General features: G+C 43.8%; 1 protein-coding gene across 1 annotated transcript; it reads right to left on the bottom strand.

The window, feature by feature from the left end:
* Positions 1-807: 807 nt before the first annotated feature.
* On the bottom strand, positions 808-22,963 carry slc4a2b (solute carrier family 4 member 2b). The gene is made up of 22 exons (XM_080489425.1): positions 22,844-22,963; positions 14,190-14,358; positions 13,872-14,098; positions 12,920-13,044; positions 11,863-12,068; positions 9,898-10,034; positions 7,466-7,646; positions 7,225-7,360; positions 5,739-5,940; positions 5,553-5,661; positions 5,263-5,447; positions 4,523-4,739; positions 4,230-4,433; positions 3,968-4,116; positions 3,569-3,763; positions 2,981-3,193; positions 2,710-2,799; positions 2,455-2,621; positions 2,082-2,335; positions 1,791-1,960; positions 1,448-1,621; positions 808-968 (listed from the first exon to the last, which is right to left on the bottom strand). The coding sequence occupies exons 1-22, from the start codon at positions 22,901-22,903 to the stop codon at positions 888-890; spliced, it is 3,651 nt and encodes a 1,216-aa protein (XP_080345551.1). The 5' UTR covers positions 22,904-22,963; the 3' UTR covers positions 808-887.
* Between the last annotated feature and the right edge of the window lie 4,913 nt (positions 22,964-27,876).

Here is a 27,876-nt window from a genome sequence, read left to right as displayed (position 1 = left end):
AAAAGTGTCTTAAAATGTGTTTTCCAATATGTACAAATCTAAATTTGACACCCTCAAAGCTGGTAACACCCTATAACCCCCCTCCCCCCCAGAGAAGGGCTTCTGGACCTTAGGTTGGGAACTACTGATCTAAATTGCTGTGTAACAAAAAAAAAAACAAAAAAACAACAAGAACACATAAGGAGCAACATGATAAAAACCTACAATGAATCACAGATCATTTAGAGTAAACTACAGCAACATTAAATATTTAAGGGATTTAATTTAAGGACACTACGAGGATAACATGATTTCATAAAATACAGTCATTGTTCTGATTTGGTATCTTTAAAAAAAAAAAAAAAAAAAAGTGCTACGAGCTTCATGTTTCATGTAAAGTGATCAGCTGTCTCAAATACAGACAGAATGACAAGACAAAAATAAAACACCGTGTATACCTTTATATTTCTTCATAAGGCGCTTGGTGAGCTTAAAACGCAATTAAAGCGACGAATCTGTATAGCAACAACTCAGCAGGTTAATATAAAGGAATGTCTCCTATATATCCTCCACATATTCAATGTGAATCAAAGCAACGTTTCAGGGCTAAAATTAGATCAGTCGCAAATCTATCTACTTGTTATCTCATTACATTTAGAGCTCGAGATCACGTCGCTTGATAAGGAGTCTCTTGTCCCCTGAAATACATGTTTAAATTAAAAAAGAAAAAAAAAGAAAAAAAAAAAGGTATGAAACGCCAACGACGGCCTGATCGCCACCGTTTTCTCTTTGAGCCAAGTCTTGCTGAAAACTGGCAGAAAAGCTACTGACGCAGTGAAAACGTTGACCAGAGCTCACAGACTGGCTGCGGCTGACGCCAAGAGACGCCCGGCGGCGGCGGCGGCGGTTTACACGGGCATGTGCATCTCCGAGTATTCATCGTGACACTCGCGCTCGTCAAACTTCGGCTCTGCATCGTCTGCGTCAAGCTGGAGGAGAGAAAGAAAGAGAAAGAGATGCTAATGAACACAAGAACATAATAACATGTGGATTCTTCATTTTCTAATATTTAGATTAGTCACCAAAATGTCTTTTATATACCAACAAATTAGAGGCATAAGTTGGAGAAATTTATTTCCAAAGCGAGCTCATTGCAGTGAAAATAAGTCAGATAAACACAAACTTCGGGGTTTGATGATCTTGGGTCCAAACAACCAAAATCTTTGAGGTTAATTAGTGACTGTGTGAATACCAGTGTTTCACTGCTGACCTGGCCAGGTTGTTCTCCAGTCCTCCTGGTTTGTCTCATTAACATTGAATATGCATAGGATGGGTTAACGTTTCCCAAAAGGTTAAGTTATTATCAAAACTTTGAGACGTCCAATCTAGAACCAAGAAATTCCAACAGAATGGGAAGAGCCTGAAATCTGCTTCAGAGCCACACAGCGCCCCCCGGTGGTGGACTTACGCATGCGATCTCTCTGGCGTTGAAGATGCGTCTCAGCAGGAACATCTTGACGGGGATGGTGAGGATGAGGACGAAGGGGAAGGCCAGGGACGCCTGCGTGGACATGACGGCCCACAGGGCGGCCAAACACACCACCTGGATGCAGGTGAAGAGGTGCATGCGCAGCGTTCGGACCTGCGGGAGACGGAGAGAGAGTCCCACACCGCTCAGGATTGTCACGAGGATCAAAAAATCTCCACGAGAGTTGATGTGTGAACCCACTAATGCCTCTTCATTGCACCTATCATTTCCTATTATTCTCTGTATTGATGGATTGTGGGAAGGTTTGTCGCTCTCCTCTCACCTTGCGTACGTAGGTGTGGTCGGGGTGATACTTTGGAGGCATGAGGAGCAACATCATCCGCTCCGTCAGCTGGATGCCGTTCAGAGACATCACACCCATGTAGAGGAAGATACCGAAGAGCACAGCGAGGGGGATCTGGCGCAGCAGGTCAGCGATCACGATGGAGAGGCCTGTACGAGGAGAGGGGCAGAGGGTTGAAAGGTCAAACGAAACACCGATCAGTCGAGAGTTGGAATCGTGAAAGAGGCGGCGATTTAATGACGAGACGACGGCTCAGCGTCCGACACTCACCAACCATGATGGCCACCAGCAGCCCGGTGACCCTCTGCTCCTTCACCTCCTGGATGCGAGGCTTGTCTCCGGGGGCGACGGCCTTGCTCATGACAGTGAGGGCGTTGACGTGGGTCACCGAGCGCACGGTGGCGGCGGCCATCCACGGCAGGCCGAAGAGAGCCGAGGTGCCGCCAAGAACCACGATGAGCAGCAGGTCCAGGTGGAAACCGGAGCCTTTCACCAACATGCGCTCTTTCTTGCTGACTATCAGGCTGCGGGGAGTCCAAACACACAGGATTTGTTCAGGAGCTGAGGCAGGAGTCCATTTTGATGATGTTACTTCCTGAGAATAATTTCTGCTCTCCAGACATCCGCAGCCAACGTAACTTACGTGGTGATCTGCGTTTCCATGAAGATGAGGATGAAAACCAGCAGAGCGGGCAGACAGCAGGCGAACATCATCCAGATGGGGAACTCGCCGTCTGAACCCAGAGGGTTGATGATCCAGCCACGTTTGTCAGGACTGGTCACAGAGAGTCCCCGGGGGACGCTCAGTTTCTGGACGGGGGACGAGGAAAAGACTCAGTCGGAAGTTTGAATGTTGACAGAAAAGAAGAAGGAAAAACTAAAATGGAGAAATGCCCACCTGTGTGTAAGTGTCTTCGACGCCATAATCCACCAGAACCATGATGAGGATGGCAATGGGAACCCCGAAATCCCCAATAATCCTGCGGAACTGAAATGAAGGCGGCAAGTTGATACACCAATAGGAAGAGCGTCGGCGTCTGGCACAAGCAGCATTGATTTAAAGTTTATTGACTAATCTTACCGAGTAAGAAAAAGAGACAATATAACGTTTTTACAACAAAACCTATGATATAGAAAGCTGGGGTTTCAGGGAGGTTTTAGCTGCTCACCCTTCCAGGGAAGAACGCGCTGTTCTTGAACTTCCGCAGGTAGAAAGCGATGAAGAAGGTTCCCGCCATGAGCACCAGAGACAGCAGCGCAGTGTTGGGCTCCCCCGTGACCGTCTCCATCACAGGCGTGGTGACGTTGCTCGGCGCGAGCGTGACGTTTTCTTCGGTCCCGTTGGTGAGGTGGCAGCGTTTCAGCGGGTGCTCCTTGAAGATCTGCGCACAGACACACACACACACACACAAGTTTTCATACGACAGTGGCACATCCAAACTGCAAACACGATTATCAGAACCACACTGTGCAGAGATTAGCAAGGAGCCAATCAAAAAAAAAAAAAAAAAAGAAGTACAAATTGCAAATCTTTCCAAATCATCATCAAGTCGGAGTTCAAGTTTAAATCCACTCAGCTTTCAGGGAAAATCAATCACTGAAGATTTCACTTTCTCTTCTTAGAAAAACACACTCACTTCAAGCCGGGGTTTTGAACGCGGTCCAAAGATTAGTCGCTTCAGGTTAGAGTCGCTCTCACTAATCCGCAGCACTCCTACAAAAACTTTGGGAGTGGGTAGTTCGGGTCGCGGGCGTACCTTGACAAGCTTGGTGAGGGTCTCGCAGATGAAGATGAGGGAGATGAGGAAGGAGAAGATCTCCTGGGTGAAGCGGGAGACGAAGCGCACCAGGAAGCTGCCTTCAAATGCCACCGTCAGAATCACGATGACGATGAGCCAAAACCCGATCCAGACGCGCCCCGTCAGGTACTCCATTTCGTTCGCTTTGCAGAACTGTGAGGACGGATGAGTCTCAAAGGTTCACTTCAAGCTTTTTAGACGATTCCGCTGCCGCAATAAAGCCCCTATCTAAAGATGTGATCATGAGTCACGTTTTGAAAATGAACTCGACACACGACACAGTCTCGGATCCAGGTTTAAAAAATATAAGCCATAATGCTGTTTCAGAAAGAGTGCACCGAGTATTAATTCACTTACACTATAAAAGGCTTCTTCAAAAACCAGCAGGGGTCCAGAGAAGCCCACAACCAGCAGCGGCTGAGCGCCGAGCAGGCAGAAGATGACGCCCTGCACCGCCGTGGACACGATCAGCTCCGAAACACCGATCAGACCTTCCGTCTTCTCGCCTACAGACACGGCCGATTAACACCGCGGTGAACAACTGTTACCCGTCGCTGGTGCGATCAGACACTTGAGACGAGAAGCGTGAGCACGCGGCGCCTCCGGCACACACACTCACCCAGCAGACCTCCAAACGTTATGGCGGGCGAGAGCGCGGCAAAGTAGATGAAGATAACGGCCGCCATGCACTGGCTGTTCAGGGCGTCCTTGAAATCGCTGATGTACTTGGGGTATCGGCGCTGCACGTCCCGTATCAGTCCACCGAAGGGGCGTCCGGTTCGCGCCAGTGGGTCGTCCGACTTCTTCAGAGGTGGGAGGGCCTCTGGTGGGGACGAAGGGGACGGAGCCGCTCAGCCACCGCAGGAACTTAACATTAAAGTAATCTCCCGGGTTGAGGAGGAAAATGTTTACCTTTTTCTTCAAAGCTCTTCGGCTCTTTGGCCAGCAGTTTGACCCCTTGCTCCTCTCTCTTACGCAGCATCTCCCTCTGGAAGCGGGAGACGGAGCGCAGCAGCTCGTCGCCCGCCATCTCCGAGGGCGGCAGCACGATGCTGCAGTCCAGGAAGCTGTTGATGGCGTTCAGCAGGTCCTGTCGGTCGTCTGCCAGGTAGGCTGCCTCGTGGAATTGCTGGATGTAAATTTCAGATAAAAGCGCATTCAGCCGAGGAATCACCACTGATGGATGCTGGGAACTCGACTACATACATACAATATTATGTAATTGTAGATTTTTATTTGCTCACCTGTTCAGCAGAAACAATTAGATTTATGTCCCTTTCCTCTGTATTTTGGTCATAAACTGGCTGATATATTGATATAAAGGCAAAACAAAGTAATACTGTAAAGGTCTTTATGAGAAAACAACAGAAAATTCTGAAGATGGCAAAATATATTGCTGTCAGGTAAATGTCCTATTATTGCTGTTGTTTTAAATTTCTGTCTGGTTGGATTTAAGAATTGGTTTGGCTTAAAACACACACTTCTGCTGCAACACTTTACTAACCTAACAAAACAGTGGGTCCATCCATCTACCTCATCCACCTTCCAAACTTGGAATTTCCTGCACTGTTTAGTCTATATATGCGTCTCATGTTAATCTGATAATTCAAACAAAAGGACAATTAAGACAAAAAGCTGTTGGTGGCTCTCACCTTGTCCGACATGAGGGTGGAGATGGAGCGTCCTATCTGGTGGTAGTCCATGCTTGTAGTTGGTGGTCCGAGCAAAACAAAGAGGAACCTGACTGGTACAGGGACTTCCAGGACGGACTCCAGCTCCACCGCCTCCTGGAGACGCACAAACGCCATGGTGGGCTGCTCCAGGAAATCCACACAACCTGGAGGAAGAGGAGGAAGAAGAAGAAGAATGCAAAATCAGATAAGCAGGTGGTTGTGTGTTAATGGTAGATGCGTGTGGATTCGATGCTTCACAAGTTGCTCACCAACAAGAACCACAGTGGCTTCAGCGTTCTCAGGAATCTTCTCCAGCAGCTTGAGCTCGTGTTTGGATTTGGAGCGGTGCATGCCGAGCCCGAGGGTCGGCTCTTTCTGCTGGAAGCACCAAACGACGTGCGTGAGTGAAATGAAGAGTCAGACCGTGTTCGGAGAGACTTTGGACGCCGACTTACCTGGACGTCGTTCTTCTCCATGTCGATGCGGGTGTCTGCGTCCCCCGTGGAGAGGACGGTGCCCATGAGCGGGTCGGTCACCGAGGGCTCGGTCTGATGGGTGTGGTTGGCGTTGTGATTGTGCGCGATCAGGCTACCCAGACTGGCGGCGGAGATGTTCCTGGGGAAGTGGTTAGTGTGCTCCTTCTCGTCGCTCGGGTGACTAGGGGAGGTAGGGTGAGGCAGAGAGAGCGTGAGCAGGAGAAAGAGAGGCAGCGACCAAGCATGAAGCCATCTAACAGCAGGAAGTGATGGGGAAAAAGACTTTAACAGCTTCTGCCTATAAAATCAAATCTGACTGTCGAGAGTCTGAGTCCAACTTAACTGTGATGAGACATTTAATAACTCAAACCAAAAAATCCTCATGGACAATGTTTGTATTGTTTTCTTTCACAACATGAAGTTCTCCATTAAATATTTTGCAGATTGCAAACAGGTCAAATGAAAATATAATTATGCATCTAATTTGATTCACTGGCGTTCAACTTTGCTTTCTTTCTTTAAACCTTCCTGTGCACACGTGGATGTAACTTATCATGTAATACTGTGTTATTATCACTGATGTTGAGGTACTCATTTCCTGTGACTCACACATTACTGCAATTTCACATTTAGATAAGGTGGAGCTTTACTCCGTCTGCCAAGGAAGTAATAAAATCAACGGAATGTATTTGTCTGTCTGTCAGTATGACTGTTATCAAGATTACGTCAAAACTACTGCACGGATTTTGTTGAAATTTTCACCACAGATCGATATGTGGCTGTGAAGGATTCTGTAAAATTTTGAAAGGGGGCCCGAATTTTTTTTTCTCTCCCTGAGTCCAGGTCAACCTTTGGCAGACGTCAGAAATGTCGGAGTGCGAACATTAATAAAAGCTGGTTCACAGGCATTTTTTTTAAACTCGGTTGGTTTGTATTGATTTAACTGTGCTGCTGTGATTTATTCATGGTGTTGAGATATACATATTTTCTGTTGTTTAATTATGTATGTGTGATATGTATTGAATTAACATAGGTATTTTTCTCCTGGCCTGTTTCCAAAAAAGGCTAGGAGCAATAGATAAAAAATTATTGCTTTGAACTACGTCTGGCAAATGTACTTTTCCCTGCTGATTGATGAGCACTGTCCCTTTCAGGAGAGGTAACAATGCAAATTTCAGGCATTTATTAAAAAAAACCAAAAAAAAAAACCAAACCTAAATCAGTTATTGACGCACCATTGTACATATAGTTATAGTAACATACCGTAATCTGGTCTCTCTTGTAGTGATCAGTAGTAAAACGACTGTCAAAGGCATTAGGAGGCCCTCTAGTGTTATACATGAAAATATTTACTGATCAGTAAAATCCATGTGATTTGTTTGCTATACAAACTCCTGAAATGACAATTCAGCATTATGTTTACAGTGGATGGATGGATGGATGGATGGATGGATGGTCCCGTCACCTGTGTTTCAGCAGCAGGGCCCTCAGGACATTGGCTCGGTCTTCAGCTTTGATCTGGTCGGAGATGATCATCTTCTCCACCACCTGGTGGGCGATGCCTGGGAGGGTTTTCTGATCCAGGTCCAGCAGCACCGCACCTACACACACACACACACACACACACACACAGACACACACACAATGAGTTCAGTCTTTTTGAGCACAAAAGCTCCACGTGCACAGACATTCTTTGTCCCCTTTACCGTGAGAGATGGTCTTTCGGAGCTCCAGCAGGCTGCGGAACGACAACGACGCCACGTGAGGTTTGCCCCAACGGTCCGTCTCCTCCTCCACGTCCTCCTCAAACTTGATCCAGCGAGCCGTCTCCTTCCACTGCATCTCCTGGTTCTTGTCCATGGTCAGCTCATTCAGCTCCACAAACACCTGGAGACAAGCCCGCAAGCAGGTGGAGGTGAGACTGAAGGCTCTTCGGTAATCCGCATGCACACTCAGCACGCGCCAAACAATTTGGATGAGTAAAACACTGCGATCCAACCAAACTCGATTTAGTGACTTAGTGAAGTGCTGACTTACCTGCGTGTAAACAAACTTCATGTTTACCAGAATAGCAAGCGCGATATCACAACTCAATCTACACATAATCATTAAAAGGGAACTTTCATCCTCAGTATCTTGTGGAACTTTAGGAAAGTGTTGATGAGTTAGTGTGGTAATTATGAAAAACTCTAGCCTCTGTTATTATTTATTATTGAGTACATAGCTTACTAACTTTAGTAATTTATTCATAAAATTTTAGATTAAAGAAGATACTGTACTTTTAACCCTCAATTTGTGTTTTTCTTTCATAAGCATTGAATAACAATTATTCTTGTTCAAAACATACTATAATGGAGTTGTTGGCACAAATAACAATATAGAAAAAAGAAATACTGTTATAAAGTAAGTTTACATAACAATACATATATAAACAAAATGTTCATGTATCTGTCAACAATGTGAGAAAGATTAATTCATCAAATACTTGTGGACGTTTTAGAAGAGAAACATCAACTGACGTTTTTGAAACCAGCCACTTACAACCTCTTCATTCAGTATCTGTTACAAGGAGATTAATTAAACACCATGCTGGTCAGTCAAGGTCCAAGTCGCCTACTAAGACGAAACAAAACAAGCGGGTAAACGCCCCCGCCATCTACAGTGTCGTGCTGCCGCACGGCGGCCGCATGCCCGTGAAAAACACGCTCACACAGGTCAAACCTGACTCCGGCTGGTCACCCAGCCTCACCTTCTGGTACGGAGCTAACCGACCCGAGTCCATATCCAGCAGGAAACCGTCCGGCCGCGAGGCGGAGCGGTACAGAACCACCGGTAACGGCTGCAGGAGCGAGACGGTGCAGGAGAGGACTCAGGGACCAGTGACAGTGGCACAAAGGATGGGAACCCTCACACATACCCACAGGTGACTCGCCCACATCCACATCCACATCCACACACTCACACACACACATCTGACTGGGACCTGTTGTTTACCGGGACTGCCGGGGACTCGGCGCTGCGTATCAGAATGTGTATGTGTGCTAATAAAACAAAGCTCCCCCTCTCTCTGAATCTCCCAGAGTTGGGTTACCTCGCCTCCCCTCTTTTTTCCTATCCGTGTGTGAAAGGAAAGAAGTCATTCATTCATTTTTAATCGTCTCCTTTCCTCCCTGGCCCAGCCACAATAGAGACGGGGCAGGGCGGAATTGAAGTGGAAATAAGGGGGAATTATCTTGAATTTGCCAAAAGATATGGGTGGACTGGAGAGAACTGAACAGAAAACATTTATAAATAAATTGCTTGGGACTGTAAATAAAAGCAGAAGATGTAATTTTCTAACACTATAAATAACTGATTTATCAAGTTACATTAAACATTTTGGACCCTGTGGTTTCCAAAAAGCTTTTATATTTCACTATGTAGATATTCCTAAAATGGATGAATCTGCTTTAATACATTTTTCTTAACAGGTTCCTTTACTTATTGAAACATTACGTTCAAATAATGTATTCAATGTTTTCCGTGTTCATCAAAGGTAAGCAATTAATTTTCAGTAATTCCTTCGGAATTTGAAAATGTACTTTTTAGAGCATTCAGACATGAAACATAACAATGAATTGAAAGTCATATGGGGTCCGGTGGTGGCATGTAGAAACTCCATTGCAAAGAAGTAGTTACAGTGAAAATGGCATAATGAAATTATACCTTTCAATTCCCACCAATAAAAAACACATTTCAATGAAATCAAGACAGATAAAAAAGATTTCTATTTATTATCATTTCAACTATATTCATTGTTTGAATAAGGATCTAAAAGAAAGTATCACGTGCATCAGAATTCCTATCTTTTTCATTGTTGTATTCTAAAGCAATAATTACCTTATAGGCTGCACTTTAACATAATAACTTGCGTAAAGTTTAACCGATTAATTAGTAGTGAAAATTCAAATGAATTCTTGTTTGTACTAATAATTTTAGTGCTCATTCCAATTCATATTACTAATTCTATTACTTTCCTACCTTTTTAAGCCCATGAAACGGTGAAGCCGACATAAAGACAACCGCCATCAAACTACAGCGGTGCCATCTTCCCCCGGCTTCACACAAGGTGATGGGAGTCTGCAGCAGCATGCCTCACCTCGTGTGGGGTCCGGTCCTGCTTCCGAGTGCGAGTGGTGGGCTCCTTGTGGTCCTTTCCAGTGTGAACCACCTGTCCCTTGGTGCTCTTCCTAACCAGGTGCCTGCGCATGCCGGGGACATCCTCAAACCGGTGACCTGGGGAGGGAAAGTAGAAAACATGGGAGAAGTCACAACGTGTCTTCAGTGAAGAGGATTTGCAGGCAAAAAATACAAAAATGAATCTCCTTCGTAAAACATGTATTTCCACAGTTTTGAGTTGTACTTTCGCAGTAAAGCGACTTTGACCTTTCACACCGAGTTCAAATCCCAGCCTGTCACAGGCCTCGATGCTTTTAGTTTTGTTTGTACGGTCCCACAGCAGAGTAGAGTTACTGAAGCTGGCAGAACACCAGGCACTGAAAAGGATGTGGAGAAAGATACCTGATGGCAGAGATTCAACACAGCGAGTGGAAAACTGTTCGGATGCTGTAGATCAAAGATCAGCAAACCTGTTGGCCGGCTACAACTTCCAACTGCTCCACAAACCAAACGACCTCCAATCTCACAGACAAAAAACGCAAAAGCAAGACGATTGCTCTACAAGTGCCTTACCATCCCCAGAGCTGGCAAATGTTATGTAACAAATTGTGACGCTTCTGAAGTTCTTCATCAAGGTTCCGGCCTCTTATCTGAAAACACGGCAGTTCCTGTGACCGACACCCTCATCCGCTCCCACCTCATGACCACAACCGTCAGTTTATATTGAGAGCGGCCGCTGGCGGCGTGCTCCATGACGTCTGACAGCAGTCTGAGGCAGACCTGGGGGTGGTCAGAAGCCCGACTGGCTTTTTGAAAGGAAGAGGAGGGTTTGTGGTTAACATGCCTGCGTGTACCCCCCCCATCCCCCGGCTCACCGCCTAAAACCAAGCGCACGACTTTTCTTTTTGACAAATTGGGAAAACTTGCGATCTCTTGACCGGCACCTGACCCCGCCGGGGCCGAAACCATCAGAAAGCATCAGCGAGTGGAGGTGTTGTTTCCCTCAGGTTCAACAAAAGGGGAGGCAGAGTGATCTAATAATTCCTATTGTTGAGTGGCAGCCAGATATAGAGACACTTTCCCAGGACGATTTATGGTGTCGGGAAGAAAATAAAAGACGACAGTTGAGAGTAATTGGTGATGTGTCTGATCGTGGGGCTTTTACCCTTAAGACTTTTAATGACGGCGTATCTGGGAAATAACAAGCCCACACGTTCATCCTCAGCTTCTGTATTCAGCCTTCAAGTCTACTTAATTCCTCCAGTCTCACTCTTCTGATGATTAAAGGCTGGAAACTGACGTGCAGGTTTAACAATTAGCCACCATGTTGGCTCGGGCCGGAGTCCAGGGGCCTCAGCTGACAGCGGGAACGGCTAATTTAATAACGCAGGCCTGTCTGCCACGCTGTCTGATAAGCTGCCGCTCTCAGCTGAGGGGTCAGCTCCCTGACGTAAATCACTTTGGCCCACGCTGGGTTGTGGGGTCCAGGGACGTCACAGAACGGGTGGGGGGCTCGCTGCAGCAAGGCTGGTACGCTACAAGGCCCCCCGACCACTGGCCACTGAGTTTGTGGAGGAATCTGAGGCTCCGCGACGCCAAGACGATTACAGTTGCTGTCCATTCACACGAAATCACCTCAAAGTAATTTAAAAAGTAAAGAGGAAGCTCAAAGTGATACAAGAAGAAAAATTAACATGCTGGAGACACGACAGGCAAAAACATTTTTCTTTCAACATATTGTCTTGTAAACCCGTTCAAAATCTATACCGATTTGACTTTTCTGAATAGCAAACTAAAAGATTTATTCAAAATATCTTGTTGCTAAAGATGCTGTGTATTATTATTGAAAGTGAAGAGGATACTGTACTGGAGCAATAAAGCTATGATTAGAAGGATTCGTTGGTCGATATTTTTCGATGCGTCCTCCCAGCTCGTCTCTACTCACTCTTGATGCCGTCCAGGTCGGCGGAGGCCAGCGTCTGGGCTTCGCTCTCATCGGTGGGGATGCGCTGGTACTTGGCCTGCTCGGCGCCCGTCATGTTGCCGGTGCGTCGGCGCTCCTGCAGGTCGTAGCTGCGGCTGGAGACCCGGGAGAGGGGCGGGTGTTCAGGCGAGGCCGCTGCCTGGAGAGGGTCGGGCGAGGCCGGTTTACTGGAGAGAGCCAGAGAAACAAGATTCAAGTGTGGCTTGGAAGGAAAAAAAAAGGGGGTAAAACATGTCGTTTGAGAGTTTACTAAACATTTTCCAACGGAAAAAATCCAAGCAAGGAAGTATATGCAACTCACTGCAATAACCATAAACATTGATCTTCTCCTGTTTTCGTTTCATGGTTAACTTCAGCATTTCTCCAAATGTTTTCTCCTTTACTTGTCACAGAAGTAACATATCAGCACTTTATTTAGACACGAATCATATATTAAAGTCCTCCGCCACCTCTATTACTCTAAGACATGACAAATATTGCCAAAAACAAAATAACTTACCGTCAGTTCTCCGCAATACTTCAAAACTGTTTATCTTTTCACTCCAACTTGACTCAACTACCTTCCTCTCTTAAAAAGACGCCTCGTACAAAGAAATGTGATTCTCTTGCACGCCGCTCCACTGGAAACAAGCTACGCAGCTTCATCCCAGCTCAGAAGAAAAGTTCATCAAGTGGAAAATGTAAATGTCATAGGTGGAGCCAGAGGCTGCCGAGGTGTGTTGTGTCGTCTATAGCGACAGGTGATATACGGGTCTCTGAGGAGAGGATTACTCTGGTCCGGCAGATCGGGCCCAGCAGGCCCACTGGATGCCTGAGACATGGTAACGTACTGCGTGTACCTCACTGTCCAATCAGGTACTGACCCGAGCAGTCCAGCCCAAACAAAACCACTGTGAGAACATCTCAGATTCATGGCAAAAACATGCTTTATGCAATCATCACAGCAGGTAAAACATGATTATGCATGGAGAAAAAAAAAAACAACCATCCCACAAGCCAATAAGTGAACCGCACTCACTCTGTGGAACTCGAATCCTCGGTGTCAGCCCCCGAAGCAGAGTGTGGAACGATATGCAGCTCTCGGGCTGAGCGTGGGCTTTCTTTACCATGTTTACTAACATGGTCTTCATCTGAAACAAAGAACTGTAGAGGGGATACAGAGTGAGAGGACTGTATGTACTTAGTCTAAAACACAGAAAAATGAAAATTCTGAGGAAAAACAAAACCCAAAGAGTCACAAGCACATGAATACAAGAAATCCGGATACACCTGTGTTAGAAAGTAATATGATGAGGAAACCATAGTGGGAAGTGTGCATGGCTTCATTTATACAAGCACTATCAGTGAATATTACTGGAAATGTTTGCTGTGGTTGTTATGGTTATTTATGCGCAGGAGTGTTCTAGAAGATGAGTTGTTAAGTAGAAGAAAAAAGGTCACCAGGTTGTAAAACTTTCTTTTCGTTGGATACTTTCTGAAAATTTCAGAAACTGCACTTTTTAGCCATGCTTCATGAAGATATAGGTGTACTTGTGATATTTATGTTTCTTCACTTGATGAAATGAATGTGAGAAAAACTGCGGGGTGTCCGCAGGTATTAATGGGTTACAGACACACGTCAGTGCATATCTGAAATACAAAAGTTGACTTTAAATTAATAATTTACCATAAGTTTGGTATCTGTGTCTATTTCAGTTGCTTCTGCTCAGGTACACTCTGCTTTTCTTTTCTTTGGGATCATAACATCAGCCAAACGTGAAACCCACTGATGAATGATTAAGACTCTACTGAAATATTCATAGAGGAAAATATGGTAATGCCACAACAGTGAGCAGGCTGGCCCTTCACGTCCATCCTAATCACATGAAACATTATGGACACACATGACAAAGGCCTAATTTAACCACAGCTTTTGTTAATCACAGATATAGAATGAAGTGTAAAGTCAAATGTAAAAATCAAATATTTACCTCCACATCTTTCACTCTCTCCGACTCAGAAGGAGCGGAATTGGCTTCGGTCACCTCGTCCTCCTCTTCCTCCTCATCTTCGCCCTCCTCTATGGGCCCGCTGCAGGGAGCAGGGGCGCTCTTGTGATCTTTGTCCTTCTTCTTTTTCTTGCTGCTCTTCTTCCTGCGTCCTTCGGAGGGCAGCTTGGACAGAGGCCGGTGGATGTGGTGAGAGGAGTGACGGTGGTCTGCCGGCGAAGATGGAAAACATGAATCAATGCTGCCGTTGAATCAGCACCTGAAATACCCGCGGTGGCCGCGATGCTTCCGGGTGCTTACACTCGATGTCCTCCTCATGGTAGATGTGGTGCTGCTCGTCGGGTACCGCAGCAGCGGGGCTGAGGATCTGCTGGAAGCGCTGGACACCCAAGGCTTTGTTCAGGTCCCCATCATCTTCCTCCTCTGGGCGTGGAGCACCGTGTAGCGACGGAGGAGCAGGAGCATCAGGCTACAGCAACAAATGCCAGAAGGGGAGATCGATAAATTCAAATAACATAAAACAAATACTAGTGCAAATAAATACAAAAGGAAGCTATGAATTATATACTGTAAAAACTGCAATAAATGAACATGTATGTATCCTCATGGTGCCTATAAGACTCAGCTCAGATGAGAAGTAAAGTGATAAATGAAGATGTTTTGTTACTTTCAAGTTTCATGTACCGCAAAGGTCAATGTTTTTAAATAGTCCCATTTGATAAAACCTAAAAGAAGGCCCTTAAAGACACTTAAAACTTCAGTGAATAGTTTCTGTGTGCGATGAAATTTACATGAAATGTATTATTATCAATTCTGTTGATTGTCCAGACAATTGCTCCAGAAACGTTTGCGATATTTTATATTTCAGAGGACCAATGGCAAAAACAGTGAGATGTTCTCTGAGAGACCATGATCAAACAAAGTCCGTTTTTACATTTTCCAGCAATAATGCGTTTCCCATTTTCTTTTGTGGCATAAATAAATGACTAGATTAAATAAGACTACAGTGATCCTGTCGGGCAAGTTCCCTCATACAACAATGAACAAAAATAGCACCAAAAACTGAGCTATAAGTGAGATTAACAATACAAATTCAAAACTACGATTGTCTGGTTGACGTGTTTCACTTAATCCAGCACTAGAGGGTGTAGTAATCCATGACTACCTCACAGTCTGGACATCATATGAGGAGCCCTCTCTCACATTCACCCTTCATCGTAAGTTTCAAATTGGAAACAATAGCCATGTGCTTTGATCAGTTACACGTTTTGCACGCTGTGGTGCGACGGGGATCACATGTGTGAGAAAAGATCTGTTTTCATGCCGCGGGAAGCTGTGGCCTGCTGTGTGCTGCTCCGCCTGCGAGATGTTGTGATAAGGATTGGGATGGAGTGACACAGCAGGAGGGTCGGCTCCGGCTAATAGGGCAGGAAAGTAGAAATGTTGCAAAGGCTACTGCACAGGTCCTGCAGTGAACCCTCCCTGTGGCAAAAGTCGGGGGGCCAGAAGTCATCTGATGCTCCGATAAATGTTTCTCAGGACGCTTGACATGTCAGTCACAGATTAAATCCTCAGGTTTGAACTGCAGGGAGCAACAGGACGCATGTGGGGATAAGGGATGTCTCCTCTATACCTGTTGCTCCGTATTTTTGTTTTCAACATTTCCAGACTGTGGTCTGTAGACAGCTATGAAAGCAAACAAATACATTCTCACGAGTCCATTTCTACAAATACATCATAGAAGGAAATATTGTAGTGAATCTAAAAGAGTTCTCAATACGAGCTCCACCTCAACCTCGCTTTATTGTCTTTCATGTCATGAAAGAATATGTATAAATGATGCTTCAAAAACTTTTTGTCTTATGACACGAATATAAAGTTTACGTAGCTTCTCCATCTACCTAATCTAAACCATTTTGACCGAGTTGAACCGGCTTTTTCCCATCACAAGCTGAAAGAGAGGGCAGACCCTGGACAGGTCGCCATTTTATCTCAAGTCAAACACAGCGACACAATCACCATGTAAACACACGCCACTATTTGAAAGTCACCACCAGTGAACCTGACGAGCCCGGGCCGTTGGGGGAAGATGGAGATTACCCGCATGCACGGGGAAAACATGCAAACTCCACACTCACAGCTTGTTTGCGAGTCGCTCAAAAACACGGTGCCTGTGTGGCGCTCAGATGAGCTTGTTACACATTAGGCTCAGCTCAGCAGATGGCCATAAATGCAGGCATGTGCACGAAAGTGTGAAAAGCTGATTCCCATGAGCCATAAAACTGCCCAGTGTGTCCCTGTGACCTGTTTTCAGCATGCCACACAGAGGTGACAGAAACCGAAAGCCCCGCAATGAACTGTGGACCAGCTGAGACATGAGGCCGTTTAGGCACACATTCAATATTGACCCAAGGTTCAATTCCTCATACGGCCATTTTTTGCTGACAAGAGGCTTAAAAGAGGCGTGAGCAAACTCCGAGACCTCCGGAACAAATCGAAAGGCAGTTCAGCCCTTGGGATCAATAGTAATCGTTCCTGAAATAGCAGCAAAGGAGTCTGTGGTTGTGCCCTTGCATAAGAAAACCGATCAACTCCCAACAATAAATGCTCAAAGTAACTGGTCAATTTCCATTCATAAAGTGTGAAAACACTTTAAATTGCAGACAGACTTCATCATGCACCGCACCACCTCATAAACTTCAAAATCAATTGAATGTCCCATCCAAGAATGTAGAGGACAGTGCATCCTGTGCGGATGACAGAAAGTCCCTCAGCGCCGATACATGATCTGGGAGTTTATTTTTACAGAGCCCTCATTCATATCATGGTTTCACAGTGAATCCCGAGAGGTGGGAGAGATGTGCGAGGGATTCTCAAAGAGGTGAGAGAATTTTCCACAACCAGCGCCGTGTACGAAAACAAGCCACAGAGAAGAGCCTGGTTAAAAAAAAAAAAAAAAAAAAGCTGACGTGACAATAAAGAAAACTCAACTCTGCTCGTGGTGAACGTGAGCTTTATCAAGAGCTCCGTTTTAAATGATCACAGCCGTCTGTTAAGAGGTATCCCTCTACTCAGTGCTTTATCAAAGCCTCTTGATGCCGTAATCAGCCAAACCTGCCACCTCCACTAATCTGTCCTTTGTGCCAGGACAGAATAAACAACGCTCTCATTCGAGCTCTGAGAACAAACGCAGCCTGAAAGGAGAAACTGTTTGAACAGGCAAGGACAAAAGCCCCAAACCGCCATTAATCTCCATATTTTAACTCCGCGACACGAAGCATAAATATTGACCAGGGTGCTTCGGGTCAATGTGCCTTGAAAGGCAACGTGAGACTAAACGTCTGATTCTTTTCTAAAGACGTCCATTTGAAGGCGAATACTGACAAAGGACGTATTAAGTAACAGACTGAAATAAAACCAGTGTTGGCAAAAACCTCAGGTGACCTGAATACATATTTGAGCTACATTTTTTGTTTTTGATTCATGAGAAAAACTCAGAAATTGCTAAACTGGAGAAACTCAAATGACAGAGCAGTGTTTGGAAGTCTTTGTACAAGAGTTCATCATCTTCATTTTTGAAAAAAAAAAAAGAAAAAAAGAATGTCAAGCATAAATCGAGTTACTCCAACGTCTCATTTTATTCGGTATGACTTAAAAAGGTGCTTATTTCATGACCAGTAATCTTTCAAAATAGCAATAAAAATGTTTATTTATGTCCACGATAGAGCATCAGCTGCAATAGAAGCTAATCTAAAGCTCTTATCCAAAAGATCAAAACAGTGAAAAGAATTTGGGGAACGTGAATATTTTTGACTTAAAGATTTTAACTTTGACTTAATTGCCAGTTTCTGCCATCATCTGATCCCAGCTCAATGTGGGTGATGGCAGGTTGCACTCACAACCACAATCCAAACATACAAATTTACAGACACAAGTTAACCGTGAGGTGATGTTCTTGGACTGTGGGGGGGGGAAACGGGAGCACCAAGAGAAAACCCCTCGCATGCGCAGGGAGAACATGCAAACTCCACAGACTCGAACCATTCTCACTAAAAAAGTGCCAGCCAGTAGTCAACCAGCCAGCCTTCTCATTTACTTGTATCCCTCAGAACGTATTATCAGGATTACATTTTGTATTGTTATGTCTGTCTTATTGCCGTCTTTTTTTTTTTTTTTTGTTCCACGGAAATACTATTCAGAAACATTACGATATTGTTGTTTCATCGGTTTATTTTCAGCTCGTCTGTCCTTCAAGCATCACGAACAGCTTTAATTTGCAATAAAAATACCAGCCGAGTTAAGTTGAACTAACAGACTGGTAGCAGTAGTAGAACAGTAACGTGCGATGTTCTTGCAAACCAACTGAAAACCTCATCCCTGTTTTCTATCTGGCAAGAAACGAGGGCAATCTTTAAAGTAACAGGGTCAAGTTTTAAAAAGTAGCGTGCATGAGCTGTGCCTGTATAGTGAGGCGGACATTCAACAGTGTACGTGTGTGTGTGTGTGTGTGTGCGTGAGTGTGCGTGTGGAGGCTGCAGGAGATTATCTGTGTCGTGAGGTAGTCTCAAATCCCACACGGTCAGCACTTGCAGGGAAAAGAGGGGGATAGGCTGCGGATTTCCATGACTCTGCAAGGAAATCCCAGCGTACACTATGCTCAGGGTTTCTCAGTATTCCATGAACGCGCTGAAGTTGTAACCCAGTTTTTACCTCGGCCAACTTTGAATCCTGTATTATGCAAGCACAGGTTTTCAAAAGCTTCTCAATGCAACTTTAATTAAACTGTCAAGGTTTCAACTGTTGAACTGTGCCCAAATAACTTTGATAAGGCCAAAAAAAGTATTTTTTTTCTAGTCTTTAATTTGATTATTCTATAATAAACTGGCTGTAGGGGATAGATAGTGTCGTGTTCTTAAGCTGAAGGTGTCAAACTAATAAATTCAGTGCGTGGTGAAAGGTGGGGGATTTCTGTGGTAGCGGGTAGATTCACAGGAAGAATGAGGTAAGAAAGATTAAGAAAAAGTGATAGGAGTGGGTGTGGACTACGCACTGCTGATCCTTAGATGTGTAATCGTTTACTATCACAAACTGTCTTACTGACTGTCTCAGTCACCGAGAGCAATTTCAAAGGTCACAGCCGCAGCAAAGACTTGACACATGATGACAACATAGTTTGAGAGCAAAGTGTGCTCCAAGGCAGCAGATCTTAAAACTGTAGCACCAAGAACACCCCCCCCCACCACCACCAAGTAAGAGGTTACTTGACCTTCAACAGACACTGCAAGAGATGCAACCTACCACAAAGTTGTTGGTTTTTTTTTTTTTTTACTTATTGAGCAATAACAAATATTTTGCAACGAAACTTTTGGAAAGCAACAATCTGTAGTTTTTAGAAGAATCCCTTGTGTTGTATTAGTTGTAACAGTAGACTTGGTGGTATGAGGATTTTATCAAGCAGAGGTGGGTAAGAAGTTGTAAGCTTATTGTTTCAGTTTCTGTGCTGAGCGAAGTGGCTGCTCGCCAACCAGAAATACTTTGGGGTTGTTTTTTTTTTTTACAGGAAACTGAAATTTTATATTAAACGTGAATAAAAAGCAAAATAATGATGTTAACCAAAGACGTGTTTTAAGAGCAGACGCTTCCGTCAGTTTGAACCAGCGCCGTGTGAGATGACTTCATCGTGGCATCTGTTCCAGACAGCAGCAGCAGCAAGCAGACAAAGCCCAAGGAGCCTGGAGTCAAATTACAAGCTCGACTTGCAGACAGTCATTTGGTAGAGCACCATGAAAAGGGAAGCTTTCTGGTTTTAGACAGTTAAAAGAAACACTTTTTGACAGGTTGGTTCAAGCAGCTAAAGCCTATTCCAGACAAGAGGCTTTGTAAAGGGGCAATTAAAAAGTAGTAAAAAAAAAAAAAGAAGCTAAATTTCAAAACATAACAATAGTAAGTCCTATTGGTGGGGAGAAAAAAAAGTTAGTTTGATTAGTTATTAATGCATTTTATTTTGCAATAGACCATAACCTCTCAGATTTCTGTGTGGCGGGGAGAAGAAAGAAAGCAAAACTCTTTTGTCAGTTTCACACCATGAGTGGCAAGTTGTGTCTCTTCAACGCTCTAATCTGCGATGTTTCTTAAGATTGTGAAGAGGTTTATCACTTTACGTAATATGCAGGTCTCCTCTAAAGAAACCTTCCATAACTCACCTGTCAATACCAGAAGGGTGACCGTGTGTGACTCATGCTGCATTAAGCCAACATTAGGAAGTAATAATTACCCGAGATCGTCAACGTTTGAGAGGAGAAAAAAAATCATTGAGCTGCTGAAAGAGAAAAAGTGCATCTGAGAGGTACAGGAGCTAGACTGAACATTAACCAGCTTCAGAGATCGTGTTGAAGTTAAATATACATTGAGAACCAAAAGTGAGGCCACGTATCGAAACAAAGAAATCAAATGTTTGAGATCAAAGTAAATATCAGACACGTTAAACAAGAAGAAATCATGTTTTGGACTCACATGCTACCTTGACTTTCGATGTTCAACAAACTCACCATAAGTGAAAACAGATAGTCCATAAAACCACTCGCACGTGTGTTTTAGCAGCATAAAATTTAACGAGATGGCTATCTTTGTTTTTCCAGTGCCAAAACGTTAAAAGCTTGACGCGCCGGCCGCTTTCATGGAAGACAAGCCGTTTCCCATTTCGGTTAGCCCCCGTCACATGACCAGAGGCAGCTCTCCGGGGCAGGAAGAAGGCATTAGTCAAACGTTAGTTTCACAATGTTAGCCCTTAAAATCCAAACAGAATTATGTGAGCTCTCGCTGACCACACATGCACACATTGTTAAAAAGATAATAATTAACTTGGTCGAGTTGGAGCCAAGAAGACGGCCAATAACTGCAGAGGCTCTGGTGAAGCACAAACAGTTTTATCTTTAGTGAGCTTCTTGATGGCCAGACTACCTGCTTATTATAGCCCAGACGGATTCTGATTCAGTTTTACAGAAGCGAGCCGTCTTGCCAACGACTTGTTGATATCGCAAGAGAAAGAAAATTCTAAACATCAAAGTGGGAAAAGTTTTTACTTTTTAAATCAAGCCAACGTTGTAATTGATGGCTCGGCCTGGACATTTTTAGGCGTCATGGATTCCTGCGTCTTCGAATACCTGGAACTTAAACCCCTGCCAGCTAATTCAGAGCATGTAAACAACACTAAAGTTATTTACATGTGAAAAGGAAGTGCCCCACTTCGGTTTCAGGCAGGTAATTGAAGCGCTTGTCAGCACTGTAGCAGTGTTGTGAAACCTTTCAGAGGAAGCTGCTGACTAGAAAAATGCTAAGTAAGGGAAAGCAGGCATTTCCTAGATCTGTGTCGCTGTGAGGAGCAGTTTTCGTGGATGAAGACTATGAGATTAAGAGCCATTCGTCAGGAATTTCATAACAAGAAAACCTCGTCGGACATCTGCCATGAATAGCCTCTACAGGTTCTCAGGGAGTGAAAGCATCTGTTTTTATTTACTTCCGTTGCGCTAAACATTCTGATTTCCACCTAAGTAAGCAGTGGGCTTTTAGCAATATGAGTTGCCCCTCGGGGGTTTAACTCAACTGACGCAGCAAGAGTGCTGCTGGGATAGATGGGTAAATCGGTTAATAAAAGACACAATCCTTGTAATTCCCGGGCATTTAATTGAAAATATTAATCCCTAGAAGTCACTGCCCATCTCAAAATCTAACAAAATGAGACGATTCAGGAGTGGATTGTTTCCTTAGGCCTGTAATACTTTGTGCTGGACCACCTTAAGAGTACTGCTTTCTTGGGATAATGACGATTTGCCAGTATTGCTTTGCAATTGTTTTTTTTCATTATGTGACCATATGAATTTATTGTTTCGAGCAGTGGCAGCTGTCCAACATACAGAAAAAGGAAGGAAACCCTTTCATTTGTGGAACTGTTGACATTCTCCAGGAGTCTAATAAGCAGCTCCCTGTGCAGATTCGCAAGTCTTCTGAGTTATTCTGAACATTTCTACTGCTGCATGTTTAAAGGCAACTGGTCATAACTGCATCTGAACGCCCACAGCAATGGAACGACCTGCGCCGTCCAAAATATACACCGCAGTGCCAGAGAGGCGAGAGGAAGCTGATGCAGCACAAATCCTGCACAGAGGGAATGTGAAGTGAAACAAGTGTTGAGCTGCAGCTTCAAACATGAAGCCTCATCACCAACAACATGGCAGCACACCAAGTGACAGCAGTCTTCATACAATTATGACATATATCTGTATTTCTGACTCTGCCGTGTCTTTGATTTACTCACAAACCCTGTGGATATGTACGCAGTGAGCAGCTTCCTCTTACTTTGGAAGGACGTCATTTTCAAACATCTCACTGAGGTTACAGCGACTTGTTCCGCATCACTGATCAGGAACTGACACCTTAACCTTCCAATGCTGGAACAAGAAGCTGCACGCTCATCAGAATTTCCTTCGTTTTGCACATCAGGATAGGATAATACTGCGGTGTCATTGGTTCGCTTGGTCCGGAATAAAAACAGACCCTGATTGAAAAGCACCAGAGTTGCATTACTACGATATGTAAACCTTATTTTCTTAAGTAGAATGCGCGATATTGTTTGGCGTGCACCAAGGTCCGGAGGGCAGCATTTACATTTCCACAAATTAACCACGCAAATCACATCAAGGTTTGTTCAAACTGGGGTCGTGGGGCAAAGGATGGGTACACAATATACAGTTCACCATTGGTTATAATCTCTTCAATGTTTCGAAACCCGCGGTGTACTAAGGAAGTGACAAGCGGATCATTCTCATTACATGGAACATTAATAAGATTTAACACCAGGAGCACCGACTCCGTCTCATGTGTTTGATCATGCGGTTGACGATGCGGAAGCCTGACCCGACACCGAGGACTGAGGCCTTTATTATGTGTGGACTTACGCCGTGAATAACCGATGCCACGGCGTCCGTGACCTGGCTGGGTGCGCTGGGGTTGCTCATGGCTCTGCAGTGGAGTCGCTGCTGTGGAGGCGCTGGGGAACTGGTTTGGACTGACGTAGCTTTAGCCCTTTTCTTTCTCACTGGGACTCAGGCAGCTTTTGGGCAGCATAACCTGGAGACGAGAAAGAAATCGAGGGGTTAGTTTTACGACGTCGCGCCAACGGGAGTGGAACTGATGTGGGTGAATAACCGTGAAGAATGAGGGAAACGTCAGCACATCGAGGATCTGGGATTAAACATTTGGTCTATTTTTGCATTAAACCTCGTCTGCCTTGAAGCCTAAACCTTCAATTTCAAGACCAGTGAAGTCGATATGTAGTCATAGAAATGTAATATACAGACTTTGAAGGTCAGATAGCAAACAGTCAAATCACGTGACTACAGTTCAGCTCATCCAGTGTCTGCTGCTGTCTATGGAATTTGAACAGAATTAATGAACAAACCTTGATTGAAATTGAAATTTATGTTGTTGCTGCTTTTAGTCCCTGTGAAGATTCAAGATTTTTTGGAAGCACTCCAAGTACTTTTGACTCCCTGGATGACAGATGGTGAAACACAATGGGCTGAACCAAATGATACATCATGAGAAATAATGAAACGCGAGAAAACAACTGCAGAAATGGCAGACGAGTAAACGACATTTAAACATAAACAGGTTTTAAAACTTTTTTTTCTTTTTTAGTAAATGTTGATTTTAGGTCCTGCAGCACTTCCCATCCAAGGTCATCAACCATTAGGGCCAGATAAGAGCGAGATAACACAATGCTTCTGTGCAGAGGACCTTTTGATAAGCGGCGGCATGCGGCTCAGTCAATCCTGAGTCTTCGTTAAAACTCAACTAGGAGCAAAGGCGAGTTACAGAACCCTCAAAAATCCAAGATCTCTTCATCAATTCATAAAACAAGATTGGATGTCTGACAAGTACAGAAAGTCATTTGAGGGGCTCAGTCTGAAGTTCAATCAATAAGCATTTGTGCGATATCAGGTCACATTTCATGGCCAGTTCATGCAGAAAAATATCAAATAGGAATTTCATTGCGTCTGTAGTTCAGGCAGGGGGAGGGACTCACAAAACCTTTGACCAGAGTGAAAAAGATAAACAATGAGACCACGAAATACTACAACACACACAAGTCCTGAAACACTTCATCTAATAATCGATCTGCTGACTGAAACAAAGTTAAACTCAAAGTGACAAAAACAACAGCTTCTGATTTCTTGTTTTGGGGTCTTATGGTTGTTTTTAGCTTTCGAAGAAGTTCAATTACGTACTTCCAATTTCTGAAATGGACGACATGGGGGGGAACTGAGAAAAGAATTGTTGATGCAAGCAACACTAACAATGAAATAAACGAGTGGAAAGATGAAATGGAGTCAGCTATGTATTTCTGGACTTGTTTTTTTTCTGGGTGGTTTAAGTAAGCCACATTCAGTGTCCAGAAATCTCAAAATACCTCAATGGCAACACTTGTGACCAATAAAGACACTTTTTGTTCAGCCAGGAGCACACAAAGGCCGTCTCTTGGTTAATTTCCACTGTCGCAGCTTGAAATCATGTAGTGCCAAAGTCGTGCTGGCTTTCTGAAAGCCGCTATCAAAGAAACGATAAGGCTTCCCAAAGACTGGCACAATCATATCAACGACCTTGCTGACAGCAAGAGCTCTCATAGAGGTTGGTAGAATTACAACCAATGACAACAGATTAAATTAAAAGCATGTTAGAGCTGGACAGTGAGGGCTTGTGTTCGGATGTGGATCAAATACAGACTAAAAGCCCTGAAACTGAGACATCGGGCAGACCATAGATTACCACAAAGATAACCACCGCACTGAGCGTTAAATAAATACAAAGTTTGGGAAGTTTCAGGCTATGAAGTAATGGTGATTTAAATAAAAAAATAAAAAAAGTCGAAGGTAAGCTTAGGTGTGCTTAAAGATCACTTTCTCAGGAAACTTAGACTCCACCTCTGTGGAAGAGGCAGAGATAAAGCTACACAGGGATAAAGTTACAGAACCCTGGGATCCCGGGCGAAAACTATGAGAACCAGCTTATCTACCTTGAGGCAAGTCTGTAATAATACCGTTAGGATAACAATAATGATCAGAAAAAGAAAACAATAACACCCACTTCAATTGTCTTTCTATAGGAAGACGGAAAAAGACACTTGGTCTGTAATGATTTGAAGGTTTTTCAGTCTGACGGCAGGTTGAGTCGGTCTGTCTGAGCAATGATATAAAGGAACTGCTCGTCCCTTGTGTAACAACTAAAATGACTAAAAAGGAGATTGATAAGTGCTGACTGTGCAAAAAAAGGCAAGGACAAGATACTCCATATGTCTCCTGGAATAAAATCATCACATCTTTCCACAGCCACTCATACACCTTGCAAAGAGTTCCTCAAATACAATGATGCTGGGTTCCCCCCCCAAATTTTAAATAATATTCCATGCTGGATTTAGTCACTGCCGCCAATGTGGAACAAACTAGAGATTGGGAAAACTAGCCTGGAGGGAGGAAGTCAGCGTGAAAACAGGAAGAAGGTCGCTGCTGCATAGAAATGCCTCTGAGGAGCTGCAAACTTAATACTCGAAAACCCGAAAGATCCGAGAGAGAGACGTGCAGACCGCAGACAACGCGAGGAATACGATACTACACTTTGAGAGGACTTAAAGTAAACACCACACACTGCAACAGTCACTTCTGACAGAACTGATCTTTTGGGGATCCTTGAAAAAAAATTGAAGTTCTTTTGAAATCTGTGAGGTCCATCAGTTTGAGTGTTTCCCTTGAGCAGGTCCGGATATTACCTCTACGTGTTTCCTATGAGCAAGTTTCAATGTTTATGAATTGGTGGTTTAATTATGATGACTGATAAGTTGACCAGACCTTCCTTTAAAAGAAAGGAACCGTAGAAGACCTCCCACAAGCTGCCATTACAATGTCTACACCCTCAACCATTGAAAAGTGCAACTGTACCAAACTGAAAGACCTCATACATACAACAGTTCGACAGGAGCGGATCCCCGCTGATATACAGGGAGGAGACATCTTGGATGGGTCACAACACACACTCATCCACCGCTATGGTCAAGTTAAAGACACCAGTCCAAAAGCAAACCTGGAACAATCTTGGTCTGATCTTACAACAGGAGCGTGAAACCCTGAAAGGAACCACCAGAATACAAATACTTCATTATTGTCTTTTCGAAACGTTTTAAAATATGGCTATCTTACGCTTTAATTTTCCTGCCTTACTAACATCAAGACTGAGTTCAACCCAGCACACAGAACAGAAAGGATTTCACAAATGAGAGACATAGCAGCTAAAGAGTAAAGATGCTCAGTAAATAGAAAATGGAAAAATCTGAAAAGGTACTTTGAGTAAATTTTACAGAATCTATTTTGTTTAACTTGGATAGAGAAAATGCTTTTGCTTTTTGGCCGCCACCTAGGACACTTTTACTATTGATTTATTTTATTTAGGTTTTCTCTGCTACTAAAATACTAAACCTCCTTTATTTATTGGGCCCATAACTTTCTTCATATTTGAAGTTCCAGATGTAAATAATACTTGTAAAATGCAAGGCTTCAGAGGAACATCCTGCTTATCTAAACTGCAGTCATAGCCGGATTAGGAAGATCGATTGAATGTTATATTTATCTGAGATCATGTCAGTGGAAGAAAGTAGGTGCTTCCCCACATGACTTCCGTTACTTTAAATTAGAACGACGGCTGATATGCATTTGGTGGACCTGATAAAGTCTCATTGATATTTTGTACTTTTCCACGGTTGAAAAAGCCCCACTCATGTCAGTGTTGTATCGTTTTGTTGTGACACATCACTCACAGACTATTTGTATAAGGCAGCTTCTCATGTTTGATAAGCGTATTTCTCTTTTACGATAACCATGATGACAGCAAAGATTTTTTGCAACTTAATATCAGCGACTCAGTGGTGAGCTCAGCAGCCGCGAGGTGATGACTGAATTGAACACAGTCACAGACTCCCACAAACATCAAGTGTTAGAAGCAACTTCCAAATAAAGTCGGAAGTGTCCAACCTGAACATCATTTTACTGTGATCTCAAGTGACTTTATCTGTAAAGTAAAAACTATCAAAAGGTTAAACGTCATTGATATGTTCTCTCAGAACATTAAGGCGAAGACGCGAGGCAGACATGAAGGGACAGAAGGGAACGAGCCGGACTTAAACTCATGACCCGAGTCGTCATACTTCGTAAACCGGCGATTTGTCAAGACGCTCCCGTCAAGCTCGGCTTCTATCGGCTGCAGGTTCGGCACCAGAGTGTCGACCACAGGCGGCACGCCGATGTACAAATTTCTATCGGAAACGCATAATTAAAGAAAGATTTCATCAAATGCAAAAACTGCAAAGACTCGGAATAGAAGCTTGATCACAACGTCTAAACCCCAAGAGTCGCGCCGGCCTGTACTTACGAATGCAGGACAATAAGAGGGAAGAGGGATTAAGGTTTCGTTAAAGAACAGACTCTATCAAAAGAGAGATGGAGCAGTTCATTTGGCTGTTGAAGGGACCATTTTCTTACATGAAGCATTCACTGATTGAGTTGGTGTTGTAGCTCTAAGTGATATAGAAGTGATCTGCAGACGGAAGGATTAAAAAAAAAAAAACAACAACATGTAATCTTCAGAACAGAATAAAGTTGTAGAAGTTATACAACTGCAACCTATTTAAGAGATAAAGGAGCTTAACAGCATGAACAGTAGTGAAGCAGTGACTGCACAGACCGTGGTTAAAGATAAACACTCAATTCAAATTAAAATTGATCAAATCTGAAGCTTTAGGAGTCTTTAAAGGATTTTCAGTTAGAATAACAAAACATGAAAAGCATATCATGTGGTAGAAATAAACACAAATGCAAAGAAATTTGCTTTTCATAAGTTTTTCTCTTCTTGAGCAACTTGTGGAGCAGATGAGAATTTGTACACT

Source organism: Lipophrys pholis, assembly GCF_963383615.2.
Source record: "Lipophrys pholis genome assembly, chromosome: 20".
NCBI lineage: Eukaryota > Metazoa > Chordata > Actinopteri > Blenniiformes > Blenniidae > Lipophrys > Lipophrys pholis.
Note: the sequence above shows the minus strand (reverse complement) of the source record. Positions and strands in the feature narration are given on the sequence as shown.